The sequence below is a fragment of the Ambystoma mexicanum genome, chromosome 1q (genome assembly GCF_040938575.1).
Source record: "Ambystoma mexicanum isolate Mex_15411 chromosome 1q, UKY_AmexF1_1, whole genome shotgun sequence".
In the NCBI taxonomy this organism is placed as follows: domain Eukaryota; kingdom Metazoa; phylum Chordata; class Amphibia; order Caudata; family Ambystomatidae; genus Ambystoma; species Ambystoma mexicanum.
Window position 1 is genome coordinate 180,770,864 of NC_090922.1, and position 18,311 is coordinate 180,789,174.

Consider the following 18,311-nt stretch of genomic DNA (forward strand, 5'->3'; position numbering starts at 1 on the left):
GATGGTAGGAGCTTCAATTATTTGCAATAAGGGACACAATTTACATGGTTTGACCTAGGGTTTGGCATGTTGGTCTTACGAAATAGAAAATAAGCTTATTTTTTCAGATAGTCACAATGAATTTGTATGAGGACATTTTACATACACATGAGTTTAAGAGAAAATAGTTCTGTTTATTGCCCATTCTGAAAATCAAATTGAAGTTTACTATGTAGTAGTTCAGCAAGACCAACTATGTCTGTACGTTTTTCAAGTGAAATATGTTGTCCTTTTTATTAAGAATTGAAATGAATCTCAAATATCATTAAATGCAATGGTCGAAATGGGTTAATAAAGTTTAATTCAAATACAAAATCATCTTCTAGGAGCATTGAAAATGTTGACTGAGGGGCTCGCAAATGTTTCAAGAAACATGTCTATTCTCCTCTGTAGGTGCTTGAGAAATTGAAAATCTGCCGCCCTGCTGACTGTACACTCTGCCTATATTTCTACTGGCCTGTCTTCTCCTTAGTGGCGGTACACTGAGCAAGTATGCAAGCATAGATCTGGTGCTGTACTCCTGCAGAGTGCCGTTTGAGTGGCAGTAGCTGGGCCGCAAATCCAGGCTATATAGTGCTCCAGTACAGGATGGATAAAGAGGCCTATCACATTTGGTTTGACGGCACAGGTGTGCCTCTCCTCCGCCTAACTATGCGTGGAGGATAGGAGAAGGCGTTGATGGCCCTGTGCTATGCCTCTCCGTAAACTGCACCTCTTTAATACCAGCGGTAGTTTCAGTGAATCTTTGTACTATTCCACCGCACTCAAAGAGTAACATTTTCAAAATATGGCAAATACAAAATAAATTTAAAAAGAAGGCACCAGAGGCACAGTATTATTCCCTTTATTGCTCAAAATTCGGCAAAGGGCCGTTTCCAGAAAAATACAGATATGCGCTGGTGTGAGGGCGAAGGATGCACACGGACATCAAACATGAAAGGGGCAATTGAAGCAGTCCTGAAAATGTCTATTTCTTTAGACAAACCACTGTCCTCACATCTGATCCTCTAGCGATACTAGTAGAGGTCCAGGGAGATGGATTTGACATATTATGGGGACGGCGGGAAACAATACAAAAGGGGCCAGGAGTTCCAATCGTGAAGGGCGTTCTTCAGCACTTCCATCTTCCTGTAGACTGCTCTGCTGCTCCTGTGGAGTGGTGGAGAGTGCCAGAAGCAGCTCGGTTGATGGCCTGCAACGCCAAAAAGGGAAGAAAGGCACAAGGTAAGAGCAAATTCAGCCGTACTGCTTAACATGTTGGACGGGCAAAGGATGGAGAGGCTGGAAATCAGCGAGCACTGGGAAAACAGGTTAAAAGGGACAGGCCTACCCAGGGAAGTAGTTGTGCAGTACTTACCTCTCCAGTGTTACTGCAGCTTACTGGGGTACTGTGGAAGGAAAGGGAAAAATGTGAATGTGGAGCACAGAATAAGCTGATTACTATGTCGCATAAGACTTGAAGGATAGTATCAAGCTATGCGATCAATGTTAATTTGGGACCTTCATTTTTAACACAATGGACATTATAATATGCAATTGCGATGAATAAGTACCATATTAGCAAAACTGGCAGATTTCTGGCTAGATGGCCAATTCGTTTGACCCAAAAAGCCTTTAAATGTTGGGTTAAACCCACTCTGTCTCCAGCATTTGAATGTCCTGGCATGAGGTGTGTTGAATTTGGGGCCCGGATTTCGTAAGCCTACTTTCCTTGAAAAGCACTGTCACAATTGGCACTCATTGGCCCACAAGTTGGCATGGTGTACAAAGACTAAGCATTTATTAGGCCTGGGATAAAGCAGCTCTTCTTCCATTCGGAAAAAGGCCCTGCAACGTGTGGCCATGATTGAATAAAGTTTCCAGACTGTACCCCACCCTTGCCAATTGAGCCACTTTGATCCCGAAGTTTGATGCACACTGGCAGGGCAGGGAGACGGTGCTTGCAGTTTTTCTCTGTGTGCTATACCAAGCCTGCAGCTCTCGGGTGAAGTTCAGATTTTAGTGTGATGATTCCATTCAAAAGCACTCAATTCACAAAATATCCATAATTTCATCAAATTAGCTAGGGGTTAAACATAGCAACCCACACCTAATGGCAGTGCAGGCTTTCTACATGCAGAGATCCTTAACCCTTCCACTTCTGCCCTGTGTTTCTGAAAGGCTACTGCGCTGTAGCCACAGCGTGAGATGCCAGCTAGCCCATGACTGTATATTTTAACCGTCTCTTCTAATGGAGCCAACACACACCAAAGGCAATGGTAGTTGTCTAGTGCCAACCTCTAGCAGGGACATGCCTGAGCTCAGCATGGCCACTAAGTGGCTTGTGAATTTTAATATATAATCTAATATATTCTTTGCACAACTAACCCCTTGGTGCTGCATTTGAACCAGTGATATTTGGAGGATGGGATTACTGATATTTATACATATATATATAGCCTTCCTTGACCACCACAAAGCACCAGGGAACGAGTAGTACCTCTCACTTCCAGTTTGCAGTCCACTTCTGCCTCTCCCAGAGGATTGATAGCCTTGCAAGTGTACGTTCCGCCATCAAAAGGGCTCGGCTTGCGAATATTCAGTGTCAACACGCCCTGGTTGTGTTTCATCAGGAATTTTGGGTCATCTCTGATCTCCATTTTGTTCTTCATCCAGACCACTCTGGGCTGAAACCATATACAAGTTAGTAAATACATACATCTTTCATATTTCTTTCTAGATGAATGAACATTGTGCCTGAAACAGAAACAATTGACAAATGTAAAAGGTGGTAGACTAGTCCCATTCCTGGATACTGTACAATAATGGAACAATGAGGTAACAGATGCTACATAAAAGCCGAGGCTGGAGGGGTTTGTTGGAAGCATATGTGCAGATGGCTCAGTCAGATAAGGGTTACATAAGTACACTGCGTAGTAGCCAATTTATAGTTCAAACAGGTAGCAGCCCTTGGGGATTGATTCGGTGGTGTAAGGATGCTCATGCACAATTCTGGGGTTCATTCCTTAGGTAACAGGGGCAGTTTAAGGGTGTTCTTGAAACCCATCACTATGTGGATGCAATAAAGCTAAGTGCGTATGGAGTTGCAGTCCTTTGTTTACATTCAAAATTGTATTACCGAATACAGAAGAGTGTGGTGAAGACTGATTATGAGTAAGAATCAAGCGAAGTGACTATATCCAAACCAAGGGATTGTGAAATTAGAAATTAATAAAGCATTACAGGCGAGTACATTATGAGATACAGTTAGTCCACGCTCCAGTGGGGAGGAGTCAGGAAACCTAAAGAGTGGAAGAAGTAAAGATCACATGGCTGACACCGGGGTTGAAAGTGGAGGAGGGCTTAGGAAGAAAGAGAGTGAGGGGTAGAGTAGCAGGCGATAGCCACCTAATTATCAGAATGAAGGGCTAAATCACAGATAGACTTAAAGACCAACAGAAGGAATTTGAAAAGTGGACGGTTTTACTTGGAGAGCCAACTGCATGGGCACAGTGACAAAGAAGGATGAGGATTATGGGAGCTTGAAAAGGGTGATGGGTCATAGTAATACAAGTTACTCACTATAGTGACTACTGTTCTCCTAGTCCCCAGTCCCCTTTCCTCTATGTGTTTGGGATGATATGATATGACAGTTTATTTATATACCGCCTATACACAATCGGCCTCATTCCGAGTCGGGCGGTAGGGGATACTGGGCACCCCGTTAGGGGACCATAGGGCAAATAACGGGCTTGCCATTCGCGAGCCCGTTATTTGCGCCCTCCCCATTCCCATTGAGCCCTATGTGGGCTCAATGGGAATGGGGAATGGCATTTTCAATGGGGACTTACCGCTCCCGCAAAGGTCGGACTACACTGGTAAGTCCCCATTGAACTACACCGGTGCCGGACCCGTTATTGGTGGCAGTTATGTCGCAAATAGCGCCATGACTACCACCAATCTCGGAATGAGGGCCAATGTGTTTCGTAGCACTTCAAGGCAATGGAGGGAACAAGGGAAAATGCAATGACATTCTTACAAGCCATGAACAGTAAGGATGTGAAATTAACTATCGTATTCGGCCTGAAGACATTTCAGATAGTGCTAAGACATAGATAAGGAAGGGAAGGGGAGAGTGGGAAGGAAATGGAAACAGACAGGGCACTAGTGTACTAGGCCATATGACATTTATGGTAGAACCGGAGAAAAACAAAAGGTGAGGGAGAGGGGTGCAGAAAGGGAGGGGAGGAACAAAACAAGCGACTATCGTACTAGGCCTGACAACATTTCAGATAGTCTAGAAACATGACAGGATCAGAGCACTCTTTGTGCAGCATTAGTTTAATAAAAGTGTTCCACGGCATCCTCAGGACACGCACATGCACCCAACTCTTTACCGCATGAGCTTGGCATCAACTACCAGTCCTTTTCATTAGGTTTAAAAAAGAATGATGACACATAATCCAGGGATGAAGAATAGGACACATGGAGGAAAGGGGCTTTCCTTTTACACATTGACCTTCCCTTAGGAGGCGTCAGACATCTCTGTATTTAACTTTCTGAAATGCAAGATGCTATTCATTGAGAGATGAAAGGTTTTGAGGCCTGAACTCCTGGAGCATGAGACCTTATATCGCGAATAATAGGTTTGTGGTACAGACCTCTCTTGTTGGTTCTATGAATAATTGTATGGCTCTACTAACATCAACACTGTGGAGAACTATTTCTGTTTTATCTGATGGATTGGGAAAAAGTACTTGGAGATTCACTGCTGGGGGGATGCCGAAACCACTGTTGGGAGGAAGGTAGGACGTGTCCGGGTCCATATGGAATGCAGTGAAAAGTTCTTCTGAGCATACTCATTTACTGTACCTGACAACTCTGCCACTAAAAAAACAGTTTTGTAAGAAAATAACCACAGTTCAACAAGAAGACACTGGTACAATTGGTTTGCAAGGGAAGGCAGTTAAAACCTCTACATCCCCCACGCAGTAAGGAGCCTTAAACTGAGCATAAGCTCGGCAGGTTCCTTTAAAATGTCTCTTCATGGCTGGGCTTTTCAGTGAAACAGTGCCCAAATGTTTGTTTAAATAGGCACTAATGGTCAAATGATTCTTGCTCCCTTTGGCTGAAGAATGGAGTTATGTGTGGTACATCCAGGGTAGGGCATACGGAACAACTAGAATGCACGGAGACATATCAACCAAGATTTTTGGAAACGATAGTACTGGGACTGCTGTTTTGTTCAAAAGGTTTGACCATATCAGTCTACAGTATGCTCCTCTGTGACCAATTGTAATATCCCTGGGAGGGGTAAGCCGATCTGGCAAAGGATCTGTCTCCAGAAGAGAATCTTGAATTACCTGAAGCCCCTCTAAAGGGACGAAAAGACTTGTAACTTCTGCCACTCTGGAGGGCACCCAATGAACGTGCCGTGCCCGAATCTTCTTTCATCCCTTTTAGGGCCTCGTCCACCTTCTCACCAAAAAGAAGGTCTCCCTCAAAGGGCATATCTAAGACCTTGTATTGCACTTCTGGCCTGAAGTAGGTACACTTAAGCCATGACTGTCGACGCAATACCACCCCATTGATGACTTGCTTGAAGCCTGACTCAGCGAGATCCACCGCGATGTTTATTGCGTGATTTGAGGCTTCCTCACCCTCTCGGGCCAGTAGCATCGCCGCTTTCCTCTGTTCTTCTGGAAGATGATCAAGTAGCGGAGCTAGTCTGTGCCACATCTCCCTATCGTATCTGGCCACAATTGCCAGAGAGTTTGCGGCCTTTACTGTGGTCGCTCCCACAGAGAGCACTTTCTTGCCAAAGGCATCTTGGCGTCTCGCTTCGTTCTCGGGAGGAGTCGTGCACTTGTGCTGTGCCTTTGCCTTCCTCGCTGCTGCCGCCGACACCACCGAGTCCGGTGTTGGTTGGGAGGATAAACACTTGGGGGTAGACTCTGGAGCCTTAAACTTTTTTTCTAGGCTTCCTTTCACTGCTGGTTCTGAGAATGGGTTTCTCATTGTTTGCAACCCCTCTTTCCATACATGGTCTAGTATTGGTATCGAGAACACCAACCTCCTTCTCTTGCCCATGTGGTCGAACAAAAAACAGTCCTTTTTCTGTTCTTCCTGGGACAGACCAAATTCTTTGCATGCCTTCTCCATCATAGAATGGAATGACGCAATGTCGTCCGGAGGGGACGGGTGAGCTGGGCTTCTGGGGTTTTCCAACTCCGCCTCTGACTCCCAGGTAGGATCCCTGGAGGGGGATAATGAGATATCCGACATGGCTCCCCTGTCAGACTCCGAATCTGGCAGTTCACCTTCCTCCTGTGCCAGTGTTGAGATTGGCGTGCGTGGGTGCGTTGGTTGACGAGACGGGCCCGGCTCGTCGACGGGTGACTGTGGCAGGCTTGCCTGGGGTAGTCGCTGGTCCAACGACCGCAACAAGGACTGAAGCGTGGACAGAATATCCAACGACAAAACCGATTGAGGATTGAGGAGAGGGGCAGAAACCGGAGTAACGGATGCCCTCGTCGACGACTTATCAGCCGCTCGTAGCCCTAGGTCTATTGGGCCAGCAACTCTCTCGTTCTCATCCTCCGAGGACAGCAATGTAGCTTTTTCTTGTAGCAAAGCCTCCGGGGGGGTCGGGTCAAAGACTTCAGGCCTCCAGGCCTCCTCTAGGACCCCCGTCGACGAGGCCCTCGTCGACGCCATTGTCGACGGGACGGTGGATGCCCCCTGTGCAAGTGGCAGGGAGGCGGCCGATGACTGGACCGCCGTCGACGACGTAGACTTTGCAGGTGGTTTTGGCGGTCCCGCCTTCTCCACACTGTGTCCGCTTCTACTCGACTCTCGACTCGTGGTCGATCTGTGATGATCGCCAGAGGAGGATTTCCTTTCCTTCTCATGCTTTTTTGATGAGGATGATTTCTTTGCCGAGGAGTCTCTAGTGGAGTGACTTCCAGACGACTCTTTTTCCGATGGTTTAGATTTCTTCGCCGGTGGTTCCGACGAGGCCGCGCGGCGTGATGTTTTCGCCGACTGTGTGGAGCCCACCTCCGAGGGGGGTATGCCCCCGCTCCATTATTCAGCCATGCCACCAGGCGTCGGTTCCGGTCTTTGAGGGTTTTTTGTGAAAACCCCTTGCATATGTCGCAGGTATCCGCCGAATGGTGAGGGTGGAGGCAATATATGCAGTCCATATGTCCGTCCCCCTCGTAAACCTTTTTTAAGCCGCACGTCGCGCATGGACGGAACAGCGCTTTTCCTGACACAGAGGACATTATAGTACTCGAAATCCAATAACGCAACCTAGTACAAAACAGTAGGACAACACGAGGAGATCCCACTACTTTGGAGACGGTTGAAATCTGAAGGGGAGCCGCGGGGGCGGGCCTCTTATACTAGCACGGCCTGCAGAGCATGCGTAGGCGGGCCCTAGAAGGACGTAGATAGGACACAAAAGCGTTGAAAGTTTTCCTTTGGAAAAGGCTATATATGTGTACCGAGGGGTCCCAGTCTGACGACGGGGAATATTCTAAGCATGTGAATCCATGAAAGATCCAATGCTGGAGAAAGTCCTAGAGACAGCAACTTCTGAAATGCTCATCGTGCTTCCTGAAGATTCTGTGACCTTATCACCCAATCAGCCTGATAAGGGTAAACGTGTATTCTGTAGATACAATAGTGAGCTGCCACTGTGCCATTACTTCTGTAACAATTCTGGGTTCCATGCTTCTCAAACCAAATGGAAGCACTCTGTACGGACGAAGTTAACCTCTTGCTGACAAGCAGAAGGATCTGTCATGTGCAGGCCAAATGAGGTGAAGGTAGGTCGCTGCACAGGCCCATTCCTCCTTCTTTAACGAGCAGATACTCTGTATTGGTGTTGCCATCTTCTTTACCACAAAGGGAAAGATTGAGGAAGGAAGATGGCCACGATGGTTTAAAGACAAACATTGTTAATGTTCCTTATCGCAAAGAACCAGGTGCAAAACCCATGGGGAATCACAGATGATGGGACTGACTATATTACTTGCATGCAAAATAGCTTTCAAATTTCCTCTTTGAGTAGGGCTTAGATGGGCTGAGGAAAAGGTTAGAGAAGAGGTGGAGTGAACAGTGGAGGAAGACATATCCCACCACTGTAAGGCTCAAAGAGTAATTCGCTGTTACTGTTGAGGTCAGAAACTAACAGGATATTTTTCTTTTAACTGGAATGTAATGTTCTAGAATCTGCAGGCAGTCACTGTTTTCGTTTGGGCACAGGGGCAGAAGTGCTGGAACAGAAGCTTTTGGTAGTCTTTTGGTGTTTTTCACTTTGAATGCTGAGGGTCTGTTTTGACAGTCCTTTTGTGCCTGAGCACTTGGCTGGAAACATTGAAAGGTAAAGTCCGTTTAGATCTTGACCGTTTACCCTTTTGGCTGAATGTCTGCTCTTGAGGGTTTATAAGCTAGTTTCCAAATTACAATTAGTGAGTTTGCCGTAAGCGCATTAGTTTTGACCTTAGTGAGGTCTTCTTCTGTGGAATTATGAAATTGGGCAGCATCAAAAGGTGAATCCAGTAACTTGTGCTGGGCATCAAGGAGCCATTTATTTCCTCTTAGCCAAGCCTGGAAATGAACTTAAAGCACCAGGAACATTCTACGTGATGCTGTTTCTATATGGATTGCTGCTGCTTCTAATAGGTTCATTGAGATCATTTTCATATTATGTGGGGAATTATTTAAGTATTGCATCTATGTGACCACGATTGCCATTTGGACAGAAAAAGGTTGTCCATGCTTGAGAGCAAAAGCTTGTCAGTGTCTCAAGAGCATACACATGCTTATGCTTGGACTAGAGCACAAAAGGCCGTCAATGTTCTAGAGTCTGGCTCTGGTGTGCATAATTGCCCTAGAGAATGGAAAAGCGCCAATTATCTTGAGTAAGAGGAACATGGATGGTCGTGATGTTGTTGCGTCTGACTGGAGAACAAACAGCCTATCTTGCCCAGAAAAGGACATACCTTTTCTTGTGTCAGATTCTAGAGAACAAAACATAAAGAAGTATAAAAGGCCATTCACGAGCTTCAGGAGTATGTCATATTAAAGACCTCACACGCATGCACTGACTCCCGCCCCATGTCAGACTTGTGTCTAGAATATCTTTGTCAATGAAACACATTTGCATATTCTAAGTTATTAGCACAGGATTGCTTTCCAGCATTTCCTATGCTTCTCTCTTATCCTTCAAAGGGTAGGGTGACAAAGATTGGTTACTTGCTGAGCTACCAAACAGCGCAGAGAGAAGAGAAAGACTGAAGGGAAAATAGAAGCACGAAAGAGGCAGGAAAGCTCTTTGCAAACTGAAGAAATGTCACAAGGGGCAAGGGAGATGGGTCACCAGGTGAAAAGGTGATTTAAGAAGAAAGGCACAGAGAAGTGACAGAACAGGACAATGAGTGCTAGAAAAGCTGTCTGCCAATGATTGGATATTTTCAAGGAAGGAAAGACTAGCGATAAATTTGGAAAGAGAACTTATGGGATGGTGGACTCCAGCTGGATCCTTGTTGGCAAGCAGACTAGGCATACCCTCCGCTGAAGGACAAGCGGGAAAAATAGACATGGCAAGAACTGAGGAGTCGGATAGAATATGGGACAGGGTTATAACTCCCTTATGGGCAATGACTCTTTAAGCTAATTCTGTGATGTTCTCTATGGCAGGGTGTCAGAAAGTTTGAGGATATTGAAGATAAGGGATGCGATCAAGGATGGCCAATAAAAATCCTTTGTGGGCCTACACACAGAATTCCACATCAGAAAGGAACAATGTTACCAGTATCTGCAGTTTAGGCATTCCCTCCACTCCCAGCTGAAAGGGGTCTATGAAACAACAGAAGCCACTCTACTGGAAAGGTGGGTGAGCGAAGAGAGGATCCCTGACAAACCCATCTCGACATTATGTAAACCCATTGTTAATAACACCATAAACCCCATGGTGAGGCTGAGAGGGGAAGGGCAGACAGATCTAGGAACGTTGGAGGACAGGGACTAGATGGAGGCCCTATACCTATACAGCCTAAGTAAATTGAGACTAATACTAGGCTGTGCCTGATATCCTTTACAATCTTACATAGAGTATACGACCCCTTTGACAGGTTAGTGGGAATGGGATGGAAGGGACACACCTGCTGTCTCAAACATAAGACTCATAGGGGCACCTTTGTGCACTTGATTTGGTAATGGTCTCTACAATAGGCATACATCGCAAAAGTACTCACTGAGCTAAGTAGGGTCCTAGGATAACATCTAGACATAGAACTCAAGTTGCCATTACTAGACTTCTGGGATGACACAGCATGTTCTACACAAGGTAGCTGTTCATCAGCATGGCTCTAATCACTGTCAAAAGGGGGCGTTGCCTGCAGTGGAGATGCCCAGTGATACCCAGATTGTCAGAATGGAATGGCGGACTAGATAGAACAACTGAGCTTGAGAAATGTGTCTACAAGCAGAGATGGTGCTGCGATAAGTATGATCAAATATGGGGTGAATGGCAGGGGGAGTACCAATGATAATGGTATTCTTGCTGTACCAATCAAGGGACAAGTTTAGTTTGCAACTGCATGAGATACATTTGAACGGGGAGGCAATTTTGGTGTTTGGTTATGGGCATATGGTGTGGTGGGGGACATTGAGATATCTTGTGGATCCTGGTTTTATATGCCCAATGGAGTCCCACATACTGTTTATTTTCATGCCCAAACCAGGCCTTTGAAATATGGGCAATATATGTGAAACGTGACTTGTATACAATATGTGACCAACTTTTGTTTCATGTCAAAAAGTTAATTAAGATAATCTTCATAATACAAAAGTGTGCCAAAGCGATTACAATGTATAAATAAAAGGGACAGAGGTCACAAAGAGAAGCCTTTAAAAAGAATGATTAATTTGGGTAAAACCTATCTCCGCCAACCTTAATTCTAGGCAATTTGTTCATGATCTCCATTTTAGTACATCACCTCGTCCTCAGAGATGTTGGTTACATTATCTATGTTAGTTTCTACACTGATATGTGATATTACGTATGATGTATAAAAGCATTTAAATGATTGAAATGATATGAACATGTCCATTCTTTTACAAGTGAGCAGTCCAAGTCTTTACTGACATGCTGCCCCTAGTGCCTCATAAGTGATCTCTCTGTATTTGCCATTGATTCTAATTGGCCATCTCAGTGGTATGACAGTGGAGAAGAGCTCATACCTTGGGATGACCTCTTACTGCACAGTTCAGGGCTGTGGTATATCCAGCAACGACCACACGGTCCACCAGAGGCGTCAAGAACTTTGGTGCCATACTGAAGTCATGCTCTTTGAAATCTGCAGGCTTATGGATCAGCCCTGGAAGAGAAGTAAAAAGATGCATGTTAAGTGTATGTACGTTTACACTTCCCACACTTGACCATGCTCAAGTAACGCTTGCTCTTACACCACACACATTTGCAACAAAACATGCAATACAAACACAATTACTCTAATAAACATTGCCATTGAGTCTTTAAATATAAGGTTGAGTACATGTCAGAGTGACACATAACAATGCTTTCCCTATTAAACAAAAAACAATGTGAAACCTCTCCTTAACTTGGGTATGCTTATCTTTGTCTATTTCTATGACAATCCGTGGTATCCATGAAAAGGTTGCCAGAAAAAAATGTAGTCACAGAAAAGGCTGTGGTGAAAATACCTGTTCAGTAAAAAAGTTGCCAAGCAAAAAGTCATGAAAAATGCAGCTGAAAAGTAGCCAACAGTGTAGTGCTGCTAGGATAATTGTTAGGGTTAAGCAGGGTTTTGTGGGCTTGTAATTGCCTGCTTTAGGGTTAGGATAGAGGTTAGGGTTAGAGTAAATATGTTGGTTAGAATTAGGGTAGAGTTAGGGTCAGGTTGGTTGCTGCAGGGATGGTGATGTTTGGGTTTGGTTAGACGTTAGGGTATATTTTCAGGGTGAGTGTTCAGGTAGGGGTTATGGTAAGACTAGGGCTAATAGAGTAATCGTTTGGGTACGTGTTAAAGAAAAGGATAGGAAGCTTAGGGAGGGCTGGTGGTGTTGGTGTAGCATAGGGGTTAGGATAAACCTACTGGTTACAGTAATTATTAGCGTAAGTGATAGAGTTGCAATTAGGGTAAGGCTAACGTAAGGATTGGAGCAGGAGTTTGGGTATGGCCAGGGTGAGCTTGTGATTGGGTTGGAGTTAGTTTCACTGTTCATTTTCTACTGATTTTGTATTGAGGAACATGCAAATAAAATGCTTTAGCATGCTGAGTTCTGTAAGAGTTCATGCTAGTAATTAGAGTTGGGAGAAGGTTTAGGAATGGAGTTAGGAAGATTCTGGAGGTTTTATCAAAGGTTTTGGTTATTGTTAGGGTAATAGCCTTGTACCTTTGTGTATTTAAAATAGCTTTTTTGGCAACCTTATTACTGGCAACATTTTCACACTTGCATTGATTGTATTGAATGAGTACATTTTTTTAAAACGAATTTTTGCTGGCTACATTTTCACATGATTACATTTTCCTGGGGACATTTTCACATAGAACTGAATCAGTTTCCTTACTGAAGCTGAATGTTGCAGCTTGTGATTCCATTATGACCCCCTACTTTTCTTTTTAAATATATTATATTTCACTTATCCTTAAATATTGTCAGCTGTTCTCGCCGTTGCATGTCTTCTGTGGGGCTTGACAAGCTGACTGAGGCCTACCTTTTAATGTAGACCTATTTTTGCCTTGAGGGAATGAAGGGATCAGCTGCTCAGCAGCAAATACGGTTGTGTCTATGGTAGCATAGCCCATTCTTTCATATGAGGGTCCAAGGAATTGCAATCTCTGGAAGTGCAATGGTTCTATTGATCCCATTATAGTTCCCAGACAACTTGATAGCACCTCCTCTTTTGGGTACTGGTGCTTCAGGTGTCTTCTTCGGCTGGTGAGATCTCAATTGGGGCTTCTTGCATCCTGTTTTCTTCTTTATCACGTTTCCAGTGAGACTCAGCCACTGTGTTTTATTACCCTATGGTGCCAGTGGCAATCCGTTTGCTATTGGATGGTCCAGGTTGATGGGGTTGGGATGAGTAATCCCATGTAACTGTTCCTGGGTCTTGCTTTTTTCCTGAATCACTACTTTATCCTTTGTCTGAGTTCAATATAGTCTTGATTGAGTGGGCTGTTCTCTACATACCTGATCCAGCTGATATACGTAGCTGGTATACCAAGCTGATCCAGTTCTTGTATAAGGCTAATTCGGTAGGGCTGAATCGATTGGTTGCAGCTCATGCTTTGAAAGCATTGGTTTGAATGTTTGCTGTTTTTCCTGAGTCTAGCTGGTGTGACCTGGCTTCTATACCGTCATATGACAGCCTAGATGATGTTTTCCTATTATTGCATAATTCAATGTTTGTTCTCTGGATGGTCCTGCTAGTGTGTTGTCACTCCGCTCCAGTATGTGTCTTCTTTGACAGTTGTTTAATTATAGTAACTTATCATAACCCTATGTGTGTGGGTCAACTTCCTTCATACCATTTTTGCTCTTTGTTAAGTGTTGCTTAAGATGCTTCTTTATTTTATGCCACTCAAGAGGAACTGAACCACTGTGTTCTGGCAACTTTTCTTGTCACTTTTTTGGCAACACCTTGGCATTAGTGGGAAGAGGACTTCATGGGTGGTAACATGATGTACCGGGAGGTTCTCTACTGAAGCTCAAATCATTAAAGTGGAATAAGCCTGAATCAGTCATGAGAATGAAACGTTCAATTTGCAGGATTGCCTATAGTTGGCAGACAGTTTACATCATAACTGATTCCCGATGACACCTAGATTACACTTGTGGTCATCCAAAAAGCACTATTCCACAGTAACACCAACGCTCTAGGCCCGCAAACAATTTACACATAAAGATTCAAAACTGGAAATCCCTATGCGAAGAGCTAGTTCACGCATTTCCTTTGTCCAAGGAAGGGACAGAGAGCAAACTGTAACATCCCTTTCATAAAGGATGAGATTGAAACGATCAGTTCAATAGTGGTAGAGGTCACCTTTATGTCCTAGACCTCACGTTTGTATCCTAAAGCATCAGGAAGCAGAGGCTGTCCCCAGGAGACCAGATCTCTGAATCCAGTAAACATTTCGGAGGAGAGTGAACAAGGGCATGTTGTATGAGGAGCTCTGTTCATTGTTGTGTCTAAGATGGAACTTTGGCCAGCCACTACACGTTAGACTATATCTACACTTATCCAGGGAATGGGCATTAGTTCAACTTTACCGATCTCTACTTCAAATCTAAGACATACTGCCTATTTTTCCATTGTGATTTCTGAACCTTGATAGAGCTTACTTTTTGTCTTCCTTTGAACACAACCTAATTATGTCGATGTTATGCTAAAATAGATTTGGTAAAATGACTAGTAAATTTACGAAATATTGCATGGTGAGCAGAAGGAATGAAAGGAGTAAAAGACTGACTTAATGACCTTCTGCGACAGCAGGAAACCACTGGAGGTCTCTGTAACAAAAAGGGCAGCTATGTAAAGTACGATGCTCTGAGATAAAAAACTCAAAGTACCACCGTAGACCCTAATACACCCTTTCTAAAAACATGTGACTGGTTTGGATAATTTTGTGTTCAACCCACATACCTACTTTTATAAACGATGCACATATGCAGGAATTCATGCACCACTTCACACTTAGATATACAAGGAATTGATGTTCTATACTCTGTCATGTTTATTAAACACAATTCATGTTACACCTGCAGTGAACACTCATGCAGACATTGCACCCCCTTTGCATGCAATGCCCTTGGAGCCATCGCCCAGAACTTCAACTCTTGCTCACCTGTTTTCTGAATGAAAGCAGTGTTTTTAGAGATGCCTGGATTCTCACTCAAGCCGCAAACGTTCTCGCTGTACACCCGGAAATAGTACTCATTGCCCATGATGAGGTCTGAGATGGTGCAGCGTGTCAGCCGGTTGTGCTCGTACACTGTGAACCACTCCTGGAGAGAGGGGGCCAGAGACATAAACCGGTCAGGGCAGGGCAGGATTGCGGCAGGCTATGCTACTATTACAAGACTAAGGGTATACTGTACAAGATTATGTGGTGCATGGAGGTAGAATAGGCAATAGGTGATCCTGGGAGAATTCCAAACTAGTAATTCCCTCTGAAATGTTAAGAATCCAACTGTACCCATCTATTGGAATCAACAACCTGTCAGCAATTCTCCTAGTTTGCCAGCAGTGCAATGCCCTTGGATTAAAGACAGTCAGTCAGAAATAGACTTCAAACAGCCCAGTCATGTTCTGCCATATGTAAACTCACCTTTGCCCCACATTTCAGGGACCTACTCACCATTGTTTTCTTGTCGGCCTTCTGTATGGTGTATCCTGTGATCTCAGAGTTGCCATTGTCCTTCGGGGGCTGCCATTCTATCAGAGCATTGAAGCCCCAGACATCCTTGACGGTAACAAGTTGGGCAGGTCCAGGCTTCTCTAAAATTCAAGAGCAGAGAGGACGATTAGGGCAGTATTTTTGCTTCGGTAAAAGGTTGTAAGGTGCAGGAATGGAGCACTGACCTACTTCAGTGAACGCAATCCCTCTGTCAGCATCCATTGGTGGGAGAACAGAAGGTTTAAAACTGGAGGCAACAGATCGATCGGAGGCATTACTGCGCTTTGGGAAGTGGTGGATGCACGGGCTAGTGACCCTTATCTGCCACTCATTACTATTTATGTATTTGCATCTTTTTAAGTAACAAAGATTCTACATTTATTCTGCGGTTTAAACCCTTAACAGAAAGATACATGTGTGTTCTCTGAGCGATCATGAGGACTGATTATGCAGGAAAAATGAAAGGCCCTGCAGGAAGCCTCGGTAAGCCTGATAGGCTGTCAATTCCTACAATACAATTTCCAATAGCTCAATGGATTTCCACAAAATAATGCTGGGACAAAGGGTGAAAGGGATGACCAGCAATTGGTAATATATGGAGGTGGCCGAGCACCCAAGGTCAGGCAATGTTGCCTATGGGTTAATGAGTAGCAGGTGAAACGCTGCTGTATATTATTCAACAATTGCCGATTTTGTCTCCATTTCAAAATCATTTTCTCTGATCCTATGGACTAGTCCACATAAAACCATATCTAGTAACCCTTTGTTAATGTGCGTTAAGCACAGCGATGCTTTAGTACAATTGGTCTTTTACTCAGCATCTACTGAACCCGTCAATAGTCACAACATGTCGTGATATTCTTAACAATTTACAATTTTAACCGCAGCCACCATTTTGGTGGAAGGCCTGATACTACCACTATTGTATATTGCAGGTCCCTGGGGAATATTGCAGCAGTAAAGTAAAGAAATAGATATACCATGCCAGTTGTGTTTAAAGGGCTGATGCAAGTCAGATACAACAGTAACAAACACGTATTGGCTGTTAGGTTCACAATGATCTCTTCACAGTAACTCAGGACAAGTTCGTTGGGGCCCTAAATGTTGAAATATATGTGGAGCGGCTGCATATTACTTTCACTGACCCGATACAAACTATCAACACCTTCACATAATGTCTAGCACTTGTCCTCACAAAACAATGTCTTCCATGCCATTACCCTCTTCATACCGGCCTCCCTTCCCATCACCTTCCTGCTTATTCAGCTCTTGTGACATGATATGATATGATGTGGCATTTATAACGCGCCTATACACAAGTGTTTCAAGGCGCGACGCGGCAAGGGAGGGGGAACAGAGGGAAGACAAACAACGATCCTCCTAGGCCAGGTGTCATTCAGATCGTGCAAGTGCATGGGAAAGGGGAGGGGGAAAGTGAAGTACACGGGATGAGAATAATAAACAGTAAGTAAGGTATGGCCAGCTGGTGGCAAGTGCAAGGGTAGTGCAGACATCAGGTGTCAAGTGGTGGTGGAACTGTAGGGATACAGAAACAGTCCCTAAGTGCGGGGGTTGCCATGAAGGAAGTGCAGGTGTGCTACTTGCAGGGGGTGTGGGAGACCTTGGCCCAAGAACAGGGGGTGGCCAGGTAACCAGTGCAGTTTCAGTATCGGCCAGGAAGCCAGCAGGAGAGAGGAGGAGAAAAAGCAGAAGCAAAGAGAAAGGTTTTGAGGTGCTTCCGGAACCAGAGATGATTCTCTTCAAGTTTCAGGGAGGCAGGTAGGCTGTTCCAGAGGGCTGATGATTCCTTAGGCAGTCTGCTGAGATCAGGGTAGCTACAATGCTGTGTAGGTTTTGTAGCTATCTTTGACTAGTGAATTTGGTTTCCATTGACATTACTTTGGCTGGTGTAATGTCAATCACAGGTGAGCCCGGTTGGTGCTCTGTCCCTGTTCTTGTGTGCCTTGTTTGTGAGAGAATCTTTCCTTTTCAACACTCGAAATATTGCCACAGCTTCTCGACGAGATTTATATTCACTGGGGAAACCCTGTGCTCTATGGACAATGAAAACTATATTCTTATGTGCCAGCACGCCATTACAACTTTCCTGTGGATAGACCTACATGGATGCTGTGCCACTGCACACTAATGCACAATCCCACCACCACGAGGTACAGATTCTGTCAGAAGCGTCCGTAGCCACACGTTTTGTGTGATCACTCTTGACCCACTCGATGTTACTAAAATCTCACAACAATTCGGGAAATATGTAGATGGACACTTGGGGGAGTGGAGATTCTGAAAGGGGTTTTTTTTTAACTTGAAACACGTTTAATTCTTTCAAGCATTTATTAAATACAGTAATTACATTTTGCCATTAGGTGCTAAAGTTGAATCTAGAAAATGTGCCTTATAGCGTAACTCTGGTATTGATAAACTTAGAAATTGTGCCTAAATGTACGCCCCCTGTCCTGCTCTTGTGCTTGATGAAAGGCGCTTTACTGATAATCACCATATCAAACTACTACGCTTACTCTCCCCTATACACCATCATTCATCTAGAACACAGCTGTACTATGACACATTTGGTCTAGCTGTTCTCATAATTAACATCAACCCATAAACTCCATATCATTCTTATAAAACACAGCTAGCTGAGCACATTCCGGCTGGCTTAAGCGTCTCTTCAGGCCTAATGCAGCCAGAACTCAGTGTGGGTGTCCACCCTCCAGACTGAACACATCCAACTGATTTCCTCAGCACCACAACTACTGCTAAGAAGCAGCTTTAATGCAACAACCAAACCCGCTACACACATATCCGGTGTTCCCACGCACCATACCACACTCTCTCACTCTA

The 18,311-nt window shown here is 44.4% G+C and overlaps 1 protein-coding gene across 2 annotated transcripts in view; it reads right to left on the reverse strand.

Moving 5' to 3' along the window:
- Nucleotides 1-867: 867 nt before the first annotated feature.
- The window catches only part of MYBPC2 (myosin binding protein C2), a 241,323-nt gene continuing 223,879 nt past the window's right edge, over nucleotides 868-18,311 (reverse strand). For both annotated transcript variants that reach the window (XM_069636959.1, XM_069636949.1), the window contains 6 exons: nucleotides 15,414-15,553; nucleotides 14,901-15,060; nucleotides 11,272-11,408; nucleotides 2,519-2,705; nucleotides 1,397-1,427; nucleotides 868-1,231 (listed from right to left, as the gene is read on the reverse strand). In XM_069636959.1, coding sequence (XP_069493060.1) covers nucleotides 1,417-1,427; nucleotides 2,519-2,705; nucleotides 11,272-11,408; nucleotides 14,901-15,060; nucleotides 15,414-15,553 — 635 coding nt within the window. In that variant the 3' untranslated portion in view covers nucleotides 868-1,231; nucleotides 1,397-1,416. The remainder of the gene's footprint in view (nucleotides 1,232-1,396; nucleotides 1,428-2,518; nucleotides 2,706-11,271; nucleotides 11,409-14,900; nucleotides 15,061-15,413; nucleotides 15,554-18,311) is intronic.